General features: G+C 50.9%; 1 protein-coding gene across 1 annotated transcript in view; it reads right to left on the bottom strand.

The window, feature by feature from the left end:
* Positions 1-1,577: 1,577 nt before the first annotated feature.
* The window catches only part of LOC311312099 (sodium bicarbonate cotransporter 3-like), a gene marked incomplete at its 5' end in the record, with an annotated part of 22,372 nt that continues 8,516 nt past the window's right edge, over positions 1,578-15,433 (bottom strand). The window contains 12 exons of the mRNA XM_084441968.1: positions 1,578-1,712; positions 2,770-2,877; positions 4,236-4,330; positions 4,820-4,951; positions 5,092-5,265; positions 5,383-5,451; positions 6,071-6,322; positions 6,720-6,881; positions 8,186-8,299; positions 11,100-11,261; positions 13,795-13,903; positions 14,985-15,230. Coding sequence (XP_084298094.1) covers positions 1,631-1,712; positions 2,770-2,877; positions 4,236-4,330; positions 4,820-4,951; positions 5,092-5,265; positions 5,383-5,451; positions 6,071-6,322; positions 6,720-6,881; positions 8,186-8,299; positions 11,100-11,261; positions 13,795-13,903; positions 14,985-15,230 — 1,705 coding nt within the window. The 3' untranslated portion in view covers positions 1,578-1,630. The remainder of the gene's footprint in view (positions 1,713-2,769; positions 2,878-4,235; positions 4,331-4,819; positions 4,952-5,091; positions 5,266-5,382; positions 5,452-6,070; positions 6,323-6,719; positions 6,882-8,185; positions 8,300-11,099; positions 11,262-13,794; positions 13,904-14,984; positions 15,231-15,433) is intronic.

Here is a 15,433-nt window from a genome sequence, read left to right as displayed (position 1 = left end):
GTCATCAGTCCAGAGGGTAGGCTAGTCTGGTCATCAGTCTAGAGGGTAGGCTAGTCTGGTCCAGAGGGTAGGCTAGTCTGGTGTCTGTTGTCCATAGTGGATGAAAGCTGTTACAGGCATGTTTTCCCAGTAAGACTGGAGATGCTAGAGGCTTTACCAGCACTCCGAACTGGGAGGATTATACATGATCCAACTCTGAACAAGTGAAAATACCATTTTCAGCATGTTGAATTTGTGACTTATTAAGGCTCAAGATATCAAGGCGACTGTGTGACTTCACATCTGAGATACCACAGACAGCATCAAAAAAGTTTTGACTGATATTCCAGCTGCGGCCTCGGCACGCTTTGGTTAGATGACTAGAAGGTGAGGTACATCTGTGCAAGTTTGGTTTCGAAGAGATCCCCACATCCGCACACCACCTCACCTGAACCCCCCGATGCACTCATATCAGCCCCCCCACCCCGATGCACTCATATCAGCCCCCCCCCCCCCACCCCGATGCACTCATATCAGCCCCCCCCCGATGCACTCATATCACCTATCACCCCCCCCCCCCCCCCCCCCCACGGCCGGTCTATGTCAGTGGAAATGTGCTCGGACCTTTCATGGAGCCTCACCAGCATCTCTAATGGAAGCTAAAATTAAAATAACTAAAAACTAAACTAAAACCAAACAGTCCAATCAAGTCAAGGTGTGCTGATGTGTCAGGACAGAGGGCGAGTCTGAGTTGTGTGTCAGGACAGAGTCTGAGTTGTGTGTCAGGACAGAGTCTGAGTTGTGTGTCAGGACAGAGTCTGAGTTGTGTTTCAGGACAGACAGAGTCTGAGTTGTGTGTCAGGACAGAGTCTGAGTTGTGTTTCAGGACAGAGTCTGAGTTGTGTTTCAGGACAGACAGAGTCTGAGTTGTGTTTCAGGACAGAGTCTGAGTTGTGTGTCAGGACAGAGTCTGAGTTGTGTTTCAGGACAGAGGGCGAGTCTGAGTTGTGTGTTCCACATGGCTGAGGTCTGGCTGGGAAATATGTCTGGGTATCTTTGACTTTAAGAAGTACAATTACAGCTATGTATGTCTATGTATGTCTATGTATGTCTATGTATGTCTATGTATGTCTATGTATGTACCACCTGAGTCTACTGCCTTATGCATTTACAAACGGCCCTTCATTCCATCTCACTATACTTGTCTATAATACAATGGAAAGCTTCATGTATATACACACTATATAGGGGTTGTAATTAGAACTATCTGCATTCATATTGAATTACACACAGGTGGTCAATGCTGAGTTAAATGACCTCACAACTGATGCCAAAGACGCTGAATGGATAGAATGCCACGATGGGGGGGGGGGGGGGGGGTACCAACATATACAGTACACACTTGACAATAAAAGTTGATGTCTTATCACCATAAAACGATGATATAAAACAAATAAAGATAAATTTCCCACAGAATAACTTAATAACTCAATCATGGCCAAGTTGAAACCATAGCTGTCCTCCCACCTGCCTCCCTGTGGTTGGTCAGCAGCTGCTAGGGGCGGAGTCAGTGAGGACCGCGCCCCCTGGGGTGGAGTGTTTCAGGACAGACCAACATTACCCTCTAGTGGAGGGGAGAGGTAAAGGCAGCTCATAAAGACGTCTCAGCGTGGACGATCTTCTCCCCTTGCTCTCCCTCCAGGTTGATCTTCACAGAGGACACCTTCTCCTGGCTGTGGACAGACAAACATCATCATCATCATCATCATCATCATCATCATCACACCTTCTCCTGGCTGTGGACAGACAAACATCATCATCATCATCATCATCATCATCATCACACCTTCTCCTGGCTGTGGACAGACAAACATCAGCATCATCAGCATCACCATCATCGTCATCATCATTTTGTGGCAATTGTATTTCCAAACCGTTTCTAAGAATTTCGGATTGCTGCATATCAGTGTGTCTACAGATATTATATTATAAGGGTCATATTCTCAAGGTCCTGGGCCATTAAAATGTTGGTTAAATGTTAGTTGTCAGGTAATGAATGAGTTCAGCTGAATCCACAGAGTCAGCAGGATAATCACACGCATGTTCTGAGATCCTGTGAGGACTGATGGACGGGATCCAGCCACAGACCACGCTGGAGAGCAGAGGTCAGAGAGGGAGGAGTCATTAGGAGGAGGTGAGGAGAGTGAGGAGTCATTAGGAGGAGGTGAGGAGTCATTAGGAGGAGCTGAGGAGAGTGAGGAGTCATTAGGAGGAGGTGAGGAGAGTGAGGAGTCATTAGGAGGAGGTGAGGAGTCATAAGGAGGAGGTGAGGAGAGTGAGGAGTCATTAGGAGGAGGTGAGGAGAGTGAGGAGTCATTAGGAGGAGCTGAGGAGAGTGAGGAGTCATTAGGAGGAGGTGAGGAGAGTGAGGAGTCATTAGGAGGAGGTGAGGAGACATTAGGAGGAGGTGAGGAGAGTGAGGAGTCATTAGGAGGAGGTGAGGAGAGTGAGGAGTCATTAGGAGGAGGTGAGGAGTCATTAGGAGGAGCTGAGGAGAGTGAGGAGTCATTAGGAGGAGCTGAGGAGAGTGAGGAGTCATTAGGAGGAGGTGAGGAGAGTGAGGAGTCATTAGGAGGAGGTGAGGAGTCATTAGGAGGAGGTGAGGAGTCATTAGGAGGAGCTGAGGAGAGTGAGGAGTCATTAGGAGGAGCTGAGGAGAGTGAGGAGTCATTAGGAGGAGGTGAGGAGAGTGAGGAGTCATTAGGAGGAGCTGAGGAGAGTCATAGCTACCTGGCGCTGTGTTTCAGGGGCTTGGCGCTCTCACAGCTCATGGAAACAGACTTCCACATCGCAGTTTTGGCCATTTCATCAGAAATGTTTACAACAGAGGGATCCAGACTAGAAACACACACACACACACACACATCTTAGCTACTTAAAGTCACAGATGAACAAACCATTAGCCTTTCACTCACACGTCTCGCACGCACGCCACCCAGTGTGGGTTCAATTTCCGAAGCATGATTTCAACAGAATTTCAGACTGCAGATCACGAGACATCCTAGGTTTCTCAAAGGTCACAGAGGTCACTCACTCAGGGCGGCGATGTTGCAAGACAAGACATTGCAAAGCGCCGGCCAACTTCCATGTGATCAAGTCACAACTGCTCACCCTTGTATTTGCAAATGAAGCTTTAGAAGCTTTAGAAGGCCTCGTACTCAGCAGCCTGTCTGCTTCCCAAGGGGACTCACAAGCATGGGAGGACATGTTCTCACCACACAGCTGACCTGGCTTCTCCTCACTGACCTGACTTCTCTCCTCACTGACCTGGCTTCTCTCCTCACTGACCTGGCTTCTCTCCTCACTGACCTGGCTTCTCTCCTCACTGACCTGGCTTCTCTCCTCACTGACCTGGCTTCTCTCCTCACTGACCTGGCTTCTCTCCTCACTGACCTGGCTTCTCTCCTCACTGACCTGGCTTCTCCTCACTGACCTGGCTTCTCTCCTCACTGACCTGGCTTCTCTCCTCACTGACCTGGCTTCTCTCCTCACTGACCTGGCTTCTCTCCTCACTGACCTGGCTTCTCTCCTCACTGACCTGGCTTCTCTCCTCACTGACCTGACTTCTCTCCTCACTGACCTGGCTTCTCTCCTCACTGACCTGACTTCTCTCCTCACTGACCTGGCTTCTCTCCTCACTGACCTGGCTTCTCTCCTCACTGACCTGGCTTCTCTCCTCACTGACCTGGCTTCTCTCCTCTCCTCACTGACCTGACTTCTCTCCTCACTGACCTGGCTTCTCTCCTCACTGACCTGGCTTCTCTCCTCACTGACCTGGCTTCTCTCCTCACTGACCTGACTTCTCTCCTCACTGACCTGGCTTCCCTCCTCACTGACCTGGCTTCTCTCCTCACTGACCTGGCTCTCTCCTCACTGACCTGGCTCTCTCCTCACTGACCTGGCTCTCTCCTCACTGACCTGACTTCTCTCCTCACTGACCTGGCTTCTCTCCTCACTGACCTGGCTTCTCTCCTCTCCTCACTGACCTGACTTCTCTCCTCACTGACCTGACTTCTCTCCTCACTGACCTGGCTCCTCTCCTCACTGACCTGGCTTCTCTCCTCACTGACCTGGCTTCTCTCCTCACTGACCTGGCTTCTCTCCTCACTGACCTGGCTTCTCTCCTCACTGACCTGGCTTCTCTCCTCACTGACCTGGCTTCTCTCCTCACTGACCTGGCTTCTCTCCTCACTGACCTGACTTTGAGGCCCTTGACGGGGATCTTCAGGACGTTCTCTCCGTTGTACGGGTGTTCTATCGTCTCCTTCTCATCCAGCAGACGACGCGCTTCCTGAGAACACACACACACACACACACACACACACACACACACACACACACACACACACACACACACACACACACACACACACACACACACACACACACACACACTGTAAACAGCCAAAAAACAACACACTTCATATACAAAACATCACACACACGCATTACACTCTGCACACACACTGAACAGCACACACACTCACCGCACGCCATTCTGTGTAATTGTATTTTGCATTTGTACTTTACTGGATATCTATTGTTCTTTGTATTTGCCCTGTCCAGTCCTGCACCCTGTCTAACGTCGTCTCCATCAGAGTTCTGCACCATCGACCTGAACACATTCCTAATCTGTGAGTCTGTAAACTACCATGGCAATAAACTGATTTGATGAAGACATTACTGAACAACATTGGAAATCATCCCTAAATGTTTTGTGTGTAAATATCCATAAACACTTGGTAGATGATGTCATCCGGGTGTTGAGACCGACACACACCTCCTTCAGCTTCTTCTTCTTATCATCCTCCTTCTTCTTCTTGCTCTCGGGTATCAGGTCGTCCAGCCAGCTGAGCTCCCTCTTGGTGAAACAGAAGTCTAGAAGCTTCCGAATGAAGACCAAGGCCAAAACCTAGAGGAAGAGATATCAGCCCCCCGCCCCCGACAATCACCTTCACCTGAGAGCTAGGGAACTGAGCGCTTTATCTAAACACACACACACCCTATAATAGTAGTGCCTGTCTGGACGCTAGGTTAGCGCTGGTCAGCTACCATCATGGGGAAGACGACGGCGGCGGCGGAGGCCTTGATGACCCAGAGCAGCACCAGGCAGGTGAGCTGCACCAGCGTGAAGACGTGGACCTTCCACAGCGGCACGTAGCGCAGGTAGATCAGGTCCGGCTGGTGCTTGGCCGGCATGCCGAACAGACGGATCCGGTCAAAGAACTGCAGGGGCGGGACGAGGAACAGGAAGGAGGTCAGTGAGGTCAGAGAGACACGTGGAGCGCCTTTTAAGACTCCGCTGGGCGGCGCTGACTGGATATAGAGGTCATGTAGTCGTACCTGGATGCCTTTGAGAGAGGACACGCCCATGTAGAGGAACACGCCGTACAGGACCGGCATGGGGATGAACTGGGAGGGACACAAAGAGGACGACGTCAAACTCAACGCGGTTACCGTCCCAACGGGGCGTGGCAGCCCGGCGCGCGGAGCGCCTCCTGAATCGTGTGACGTCAGAGAGGCTGTCTAGATTGTTGTGAGGTGATTGGCTTGCCTGTACGGAGGGTGATTGTGCTTCCCTGTATGGGAGGTGATTTGCTTGCCTGTATGGGAAGGTTGGGTTAATTTCACAAAAGGTAAACACATCTCTGCTGATACCACAGAGGAAACGCATCTCTGCTGATACCACAGAGGAAACCGGCAGCTCCGCCCAAACCAGGAACCCACCCTGCTGGGCCGAGACCTCGGACCTCCATTCTGGTGGGTTTTATTTATTTATTTATTTTTACATCAATTGAAAGCTGGGACTACCCTTTACAACCTCTGACCTCCTCCCTGCACTGCGACCAATCAAACGTCTTCTAAACATAAAATAAAATATATATAAAATAAACAACAAACAACATACAAATTGGAATGTTCTTGGAAATTTGGAAAATGTTCTGTTTTGGAGATACAAGGTCTCTTGCTTGACAGCGACGAAATGGACAGAGGTCATGAACACAGAGCCGCCCCCGTCTCTGAGTCTCACCTTCAACACAGAGGTCATGAACACAGAGCAGCCCATGAGGGCAAAGATCATGAACCCGGTGACCCTCTGCTCGCGGATGCCCAGGAACTTGGGCTGCTCCCCGGGCGCGGCGCACTCCGACTCCAGCTTCAGGCTGTTGACGTGGGAGATGGAGAGGACGGTGGCGGCCACGAACCAGGGCAGCCCCATGATGGAGCACAGCCCCAGCATCACCGACACCACCAGCAGGTCCAGGTGGTACCCACAGCCCTTCTGTGAGGGGGGGGGCAGAACAGGGGGGCAGAGAAGATAGTTTTAGTCCAGGTGCCCAAACAGGTCTTCAGTTCTGCCAGCGGGTACGACACAGAAACCAGATTCAATCATGATTTCTTTTAACTGAAGAATCACATCACATACAGTAACACATCACATACAGTAACACATCACATACAGTAACACACTACAGTATACCATGCAAGGGGGTGAGGATGATAGGATGACCCCATTTGTTTGTCTAACACACACTCATACAGACACACACACATGCACGTAATACACATTAACACACACACACACACACACACGCACACACACGCACACACACGCACGCACACACACACACGCACGCACACACACACACACACACACGCACACACACACACACACGGACCTTGAGCTTGTGCTCCTTGCGGTTGATGATGACGGCGGTGATCTGCTGGTCCATGAAGATGAGGATGGTGCAGAGCAGCGCCGGCACGGCGGCCGCCAGCAGGGTCCACCAGGGGTTGCTGCCCAGCGGGGAGATCAGCCAGCCGCGGTGCCTGGAGGTGGGCTAGGGGGCGGGGGGCACAGCACCGTCAGACACACCACACCCTAACCCTGACCCTGACCCTAACCCTGACCCTGACCCTGACCCTAACCCTGACCCTGACCCTGACCCTGACCCTGACCCTGACCCTGGAGGTGGGCTAGGGGGCGGGGGGCACAGCACCGTCAGACACACCACACCCTGACCCTGACCCTGACCCTGACCCTGACCCTGACCCTAACCCTAACCCTAACCCTGGAGGTGGGCTAGGGGGCGGGGGGCACAGCACCGTCACACACCACACCACACCCTAACCCTGACCCTGACCCTGACCCTGACCCTGACCCTGACCCTGGAGGTGGGCTAGGGGGCGGGGGGCACAGCACCGTCAGACACACCACACCCTGACCCTGACCCTGACCCTGACCCTGACCCTGACCCTGACCCTGACCCTAACCCTAACCCTAACCCTGGAGGTGGGCTAGGGGGCGGGGGGCACAGCACCGTCAGATACACCCCACCCTAACCCTAACCCTGACCCTGACCCTGACCCTGACCCTAACCCTGACCCTGACCCTAACCCTGACCCTGACCCTGACCCTGACCCTGACCCTGACCCTGACCCTGACCCTGACCCTGGAGGTGGGCTAGGGGGCGGGGGGCACAGCACCGTCAGACACACCACACCCTGACCCTGACCCTGACCCTGACCCTGACCCTGACCCTGACCCTGACCCTAACCCTGACCCTGACCCTAACCCTGACCAAATTGATATTTTGGAAAACAGGTCTCAGACACGCCCATGTGCAAGCAAGAGCACACACACACACACACACACACACACACACACACACACACACACACACAGACAGACAGACGCACACGCGCACACATACACACACACACCCTCTGCCCACCCCTGCCTCCTCCCTCCCCCTGGACCCAGGGAGGGCTGTGTGTACCTGGACCCAGGCAGGGCTGTATGTACCCAGGGAGGGCTGTATGTACCCAGGGAGGGCTGTATGTACCCAGGGAGGGCTGTATGTACCCAGGGAGGGCTGTATGTACCTGGACCCAGGCAGGGCTGTATGTACCCAGGGAGGGCTGTATGTACCCAGGGAGGGCTGTATGTACCCAGGGAGGGCTGTATGTACCCAGGGAGGGCTGTATGTACCTGGACCCAGGCAGGGCTGTATGTACCCAGGGAGGGCTGTATGTACCCAGGGAGGGCTGTGTGTACCCAGGGAGGGCTGTGTGTACCCAGGGAGGGCTGTATGTACCCAGGGAGGGCTGTGTGTACCTGGACCCCAGGGAGGGCTGTGTGTACCTGGAAGCTGTCGGGCACGTGCAGCTTGGGAGAGGGAACCCCGACCAGGTAGTCCACCAGCACCATGATCATGATGGTGAGGAACACCGCAAAGTCGCTGATAGTGGAGCGCACCTGGACCCACACACACCACGGAAGAACAGTTCAGAGTGATTAACAGGGGGTCAGGGTGTGTGTGTGTGTGTGTGTGTGTGTGTGTGTGTGTGGGGGGGGGGGGGGGGGGCTGATAGAGGCAATGGTGCAGTTTTAGCAACTATTAGTTTAGAAAAACCCATTGCACCTCACAGTGTTGGGTTACACAACAATACTGCACCATGGAACACAGCTGAGTATTAATACTATACTGCACCATGGAACACAGCTGAGTATTAATACTATACTGCACCATGGAACACAGCTGAGTATTAATACTATACTGCACCATGGAACACAGCTGAGTATTAATGCAATACTGCACCATGGAACACAGTTGAGTATTAATGCAATACTGCACCATGGAACACAGCTGAGTATTAATGCAATACTGCACCATGGAACACAGCTGAGTATTAATACAATACTGCACCATGGAACACAGCTGAGTATTAATACAATACTGCACCATGGAACACAGCTGAGTATTAATGCAATACTGCACCATGGAACACAGCTGAGTATTAATACAATACTGCACCATGGAACACAGCTGAGTATTAATACAATACTGCACCATGGAACACAGCTGAGTATTAATACAATACTGCACCATGGAACACAGCTGAGTATTAATGCAATACTGCACCATGGAACACAGCTGAGTATTAATACAATACTGCACCATGGAACACAGCTGAGTATTAATACAATACTGCACCATGGAACACAGCTGAGTATTAATACTATACTGCACCATGGAACACAGCTGAGTATTAATACAATACTGCACCATGGAACACAGCTGAGTATTAATGCAATACTGCACCATGGAACACAGCTGAGTATTAATACTATACTGCACCATGGAACACAGCTGAGTATTAATACTATACTGCACCATGGAACACAGCTGAGTATTAATACTATACTGCACCATGGAACACAGCTGAGTATTAATACAATACTGCACCATGGAACACAGCTGAGTATTAATACTATACTGCACCATGGAACACAGCTGAGTATTAATACTCTACTGCACCATGGAACACAGCTGAGTATTAATACTCTACTGCACCATGGAACACAGCTGAGTATTAATACTATACTGCACCATGGAACACAGCTGAGTATTAATACAATACTGCACCATGGAACACAGCTGAGTATTAATACTATACTGCACCATGGAACACAGCTGAGTATTAATACTAAACTGCACCATGGAACACAGCTGAGTATTAATACTATACTGCACCATGGAACACAGCTGAGTATTAATACTATACTGCACCATGGAACACAGCTGAGTATTAATACAATACTGCACCATGGAACACAGCTGAGTATTAATACAATACTGCACCATGGAACACAGCTGAGTATTAATACTATACTGCACCATGGAACACAGCTGAGTATTAATACTATACTGCCCCATGGAACACAGCTGAGTATTAATACAATACTGCACCATGGAACACAGCTGAGTATTAATACAATACTGCACCATGGAACACAGCTGAGTATTAATACTATACTGCACCATGGAGCACAGCTGAGTATTAATACTAAACTGCACCATGGAACACAGCTGAGTATTAATACTATACTGCACCATGGAACACAGCTGAGTATTAATACAATACTGCACCATGGAACACAGCTGAGTATTAATACTAACTGCACCATGGAACACAGCTGAGTATTAATACAATACTGCACCATGGAACACAGCTGAGTATTAATGCAATACTGCACCATGGAACACAGCTGAGTATTAATACAATACTGCACCATGGAACACAGCTGAGTATTAATACAATACTGCACCATGGAACACAGCTGAGTATTAATACTATACTGCACCATGGAACACAGCTGAGTATTAATACTAACTGCACCATGGAACACAGCTGAGTATTAATACAATACTGCACCATGGAACACAGCTGAGTATTAATGCAATACTGCACCATGGAACACAGCTGAGTATTAATACAATACTGCACCATGGAACACAGCTGAGTATTAATACAATACTGCACCATGGAACACAGCTGAGTATTAATACTATACTGCACCATGGAACACAGCTGAGTATTAATACTATACTGCCCCATGGAACACAGCTGAGTATTAATACTATACTGCACCATGGAACACAGCTGAGTATTAATACTAACTGCACCATGGAACACAGCTGAGTATTAATACAATACTGCACCATGGAACACAGCTGAGTATTAATGCAATACTGCACCATGGAACACAGCTGAGTATTAATACAATACTGCACCATGGAACACAGCTGAGTATTAATACTATACTGCACCATGGAACACAGCTGAGTATTAATACTATACTGCCCCATGGAACACAGCTGAGTATTAATACTATACTGCACCATGGAACACAGCTGAGTATTAATACTAACTGCACCATGGAACACAGCTGAGTATTAATACAATACTGCACCATGGAACACAGCTGAGTATTAATGCAATACTGCACCATGGAACACAGCTGAGTATTAATACAATACTGCACCATGGAACACAGCTGAGTATTAATACTATACTGCACCATGGAACACAGCTGAGTATTAATACTATACTGCACCATGGAACACAGCTGAGTATTAATACAATACTGCACCATGGAACACAGCTGAGTATTAATACTATACTGCACCATGGGTATGCACTATGAGTATAAAGAAGCAGCCAGTAAGACCTCCGTGGAGGCAGAGAGCATGAAGGCGTGTGTACGGTCTGACCTTGGTGGGGAAGTAGCGCATGGTCTTGAACTGCTTGAGGAAGGTGGAGAGGAAGAAGGTGGTGAAGAAGAGGATGACGGACCAGAAGAGCACGTCAGGGATGAAGGGGCCGTCCAGACCGCAGGCCGGACCCACGAACTCCCCACGCAGCTCCTTACACTCCTGGACAGAGAGGGAGAGTCATGACCACCTCCTCATGGAGCTCCTTACACTCCTGGACAGAGAGGGAGAGTCATGACCACCTCCTCATGCTCCTGGACAGAGAGGGAGAGTCATGACCACCTCCTCATGCTCCTGGACAGAGAGGGAGAGTCATGACCACCTCCTCACACTCCTGGACAGAGAGGGAGAGTCATGAGCACCTCCTCATGCTCCTGGACAGAGAGGGAGAGTCATGAGCACCTCCTCATGCTCCTGGACAGAGAGGGAGAGTCATGAGCACCTCCTCATGCTCCTGGACAGAGAGGGAGAGTCATGAGCACCTCCTCATGCTCCTGGACAGAGAGGGAGAGTCATGAGCACCTCCTCACACTCCTGGACAGAGAGGGAGAGCATGACCACCTCCTCATGGAGCTCCTCACACTCCTGGACAGAGTTTCGGGGGAAGGGGGTCAAACGCTTCATTGGAACATTTCCACACATCAGAAAACAAAAACCCATAAAACGAGATGCTGTATTCAGACGTCGTAATCCATCCGGCATTCACCAGAGACGTGTTGAGTGTTTAGTCAGGCGTGTTGAGTGTTAGTCAGGAGTGTTGAGTGTTAGTCAGGAGTGTTGAGTGTTTAGTCAGGAGTGTTGAGTGTTAGTCAGGCGTGTTGAGTGTTAAGTCAGGCGTGTTGAGTGTTTAGTCGGGCGTGTTGAGTGTTTAGTCGGGCGTGTTGAGTGTTTAGTCAGGCGTGTTGAGTGTTAGTCAGGAGTGTTGAGTGTTTAGTCAGGCATGTTGAGTGTTTAGTCAGGCGTGTTGAGTGTTTAGTCGGGCGTGTTGAGTGTTTAGTCGGGCGTGTTGAGTGTTAAGTCAGGCGTGTTGAGTGTTTAGTCGGGCGTGTTGAGTGTTTAGTCAGGCGTGTTGAGTGTTTAGTCGGGCGTGTTGAGTGTTTAGTCAGGCGTGTTGAGTGTTTAGTCAGGCGTGTTGAGTGTTTAGTCGGGCGTGTTGAGTGTTTAGTCGGGCGTGTTGAGTGTTAAGTCAGGCGTGTTGAGTGTTTAGTCAGGCGTGTTGAGTGTTTAGTCGGGCGTGTTGAGTGTTTAGTCGGGCGTGTTGAGTGTTTAGTCAGGAGTGTTGAGTGTTTAGTCAGGCGTGTTGAGTGTTTAGTCAGGCGTGTTGAGTGTTAGTCAGGCGTGTTGAGTGTTTAGTCGGGCGTGTTGAGTGTTTAGTCAGGCGTGTTGAGTGTTTAGTCAGGCGTGTTGAGTGTTTAGTCGGGCGTGTTGAGTGTTTAGTCGGGCGTGTTGAGTGTTAAGTCAGGCGTGTTGAGTGTTTAGTCGAGCGTGTTGAGTGTTTAGTCGGGCGTGTTGAGTGTTTAGTCGGGCGTGTTGAGTGTTTAGTCAGGAGTGTTGAGTGTTTAGTCGGGCGTGTTGAGTGTTTAGTCAGGGGTGTTGAGTGTTAGTCAGGAGTGTTGAGTGTTTAGTCAGGAGTGTTGAGTGTTAGTCAGGCGTGTTGAGTGTTTAGTCAGGAGTGTTGAGTGTTTAGTCAGGCGTGTTGAGTGTTAAGTCAGGCGTGTTGAGTGTTTAGTCAGGAGTGTTGAGTGTTTAGTCAGGCGTGTTGAGTGTTTAGTCAGGCGTGTTGAGTGTTAGTCAGGCGTGTTGAGTGTTTAGTCGGGAGTGTTGAGTGTTTAGTCAGGCGTGTTGAGTGTTTAGTCGGGCGTGTTGAGTGTTTAGTCGGGCGTGTTGAGTGTTTAGTCAGGAGTGTTGAGTGTTTAGTCAGGAGTGTTGAGTGTTAGTCAGGCGTGTTGAGTGTTTAGTCAGGCGTGTTGAGTGTTAGTCAGGCGTGTTGAGTGTTTAGTCAGGCATGTTGAGTGTTTAGTCAGGCGTGTTGAGTGTTAGTCAGGCGTGTTGAGTGTTAGTCAGGCGTGTTGAGTGTTTAGTCAGGAGTGTTGAGTGTTTAGTCAGGCGTGTTGAGTGTTAGTCAGGCGTGTTGAGTGTTTAGTCAGGCGTGTTGAGTGTTAGTCGGGCGTGTTGAGTGTTTAGTCAGGCGTGTTGAGTGTTTAGTCAGGCGTGTTGAGTGTTTAGTCGGGCGTGTTGAGTGTTTAGTCAGGCGTGTTGAGTGTTTAGTCAGGCGTGTTGAGTGTTTAGTCGGGCGTGTTGAGTGTTTAGTCAGGAGTGTTGAGTGTTTAGTCAGGCGTGTTGAGTGTTTAGTCGGGCGTGTTGAGTGTTTAGTCGGGCGTGTTGAGTGTTTAGTCAGGAGTGTTGAGTGTTTAGTCAGGCGTGTTGAGTGTTTAGTCAGGAGTGTTGAGTGTTTAGTCAGGCGTGTTGAGTGTTTAGTCAGGCGTGTTGAGTGTTTAGTCGGGCGTGTTGAGTGTTTAGTCGGGCGTGTTGAGTGTTTAGTCGGGCGTGTTGAGTGTTTAGTCGGGCGTGTTGAGTGTTTAGTCAGGAGTGTTGAGTGTTTAGTCAGGCGTGTTGAGTGTTTAGCCGGGCATGTTGAGTGTTTAGTCGGGCGTGTTGAGTGTTTAGTCGGGCGTGTTAAGTGTTTAGTGCGTACCTCCACGCCGAGGGCGGCCCAGGGAACGGAGGACTCGGAGCTGAACCCGCTCCTGTTCCACACCTGCTCCACCTCCAGCGTGGCGTTGGCTGGCGGGAAGCACTGGCACCTGGGACACGAGTCAAACACGACCTTCAACCTCTGAACCCCGGGTCAGCTAGCCCCGCCCTCAGCCCGGAGCTCGTACAGGCATAACCGTGTTAAAGAGCCACAGTCAACTGCTTGTTTGAGTTGATATTATTTTGATTAAATGCTTCAATTCTGCGGGATTTCCCATAGAAAACAGCTACAATTCACAGTGATTTTAAAAAGTCACAAACACAGAATTGAAGCATTCATCAAATAATATCACCTGAAACTAACATGACTCCTTTAATCAAAGCGCCCTGATTGAGTCACACTTCATCTGATTTAGAAGCCTAAAGGCATCGGACACAAACAAGCCTTATTCCCAGAGGAGGAGACACCGATGGGGCCCTGCCTGTAGAACAGGCCTCCGAGGAGGAGGAGGAGGAGGAGGAGGAGAGATAGAGGAGGAGGAGGAGGAGAGGAGGAGGGGGAGGAGGAGCAGGAGAGATAGAGGAGGAGGAGGAGGAGGAGGAGGAGGAGGGGGAGGGGGAGGAGGAGGAGGAGGAGGAGGAGGGGGAGGAGAAGAGGAGGAGGAGCAGGAGGAGAGATAGAGGAGGAGAGGAGGAGGAGGAGAGGAGGAGGAGGAGGAGGAGCAGGAGGAGAGATAGAGGAGGAGGAGGAGGAGGAGGAGAGGGGGAGGAGAGGAGGAGGAGGAGCAGGAGGAGGAGGAGAGATAGAGGAGGAGGAGGAGAGATAGAGGAGGAGGTGGAGGAGGAGCAGGAGGAGAGGGGGAGGAGGGGGAGGAGGAGCAGGAGAGAGAAGAGGAGGAGGGGGAGGAAGAGGAGGAGGAGGGGGAAAAGTAGCAGGAGCAGGAGGAGGAGGAGAGATAGAGGAGGAGGAGGAGGAGAGATAGAGGAGGAGGGGGAGGAGGAGGAGAGATAGAGGAGGAGGAGGAGGAGAGATAGAGGAGGAGGAGGAGGGGGAGGAGGAGCAGGAGAGAGAAGAGGAGGAGGAGGAGGAGGAGGAAGAGGAGGAGGAGGGGGAAAGGTAGCAGGAGGAGGAGGAGGAGGAGGGGGAGGTGGAGCAGGAGCAGGAGCAGGAGAGGCAGTCCTGGATCTCACGTGTAGGAGGTGAGGTTGTCCAGGTGGAGGTTCATGTTGACGGGGTAGAGCTCTCCCAGGTGGAGCAGCTTCTCCAGGGCCTCGTAGATGAAGATGATGCAGATGAGGGCGGCGAACGCCTCCTCCGTGAAGCGCGTGATGTAGCAGACCAGCGAGCTGGCGTCCGTGGCAACCAGGACCAGGCACAGGAAGGCGGTCCACAGGCCGATACTGGTGCGCAGGGACAGGTAGCACAGGCCGTAGTCACTGGATACACACACACACACGCACGCACACACACACACAACACAACACACACACACACACACACGCACACATGCACACACACACACATACACACACACACACACACACACACACAGAGACTGTTGTCAGGGCAGCACTACGGCGGCTCTGAAACTGTGTGGATGTCCACCTTTTTCTCCACCAGAAGAGGGCGCTATATCTCC

The sequence above is a fragment of the Borostomias antarcticus genome (genome assembly GCF_949987555.1).
Source record: "Borostomias antarcticus genome assembly, chromosome: 8".
Classification (NCBI taxonomy): Eukaryota; Metazoa; Chordata; class Actinopteri; order Stomiiformes; family Stomiidae; genus Borostomias; species Borostomias antarcticus.
This window is presented reverse-complemented; position numbering and strand designations above follow the sequence as displayed.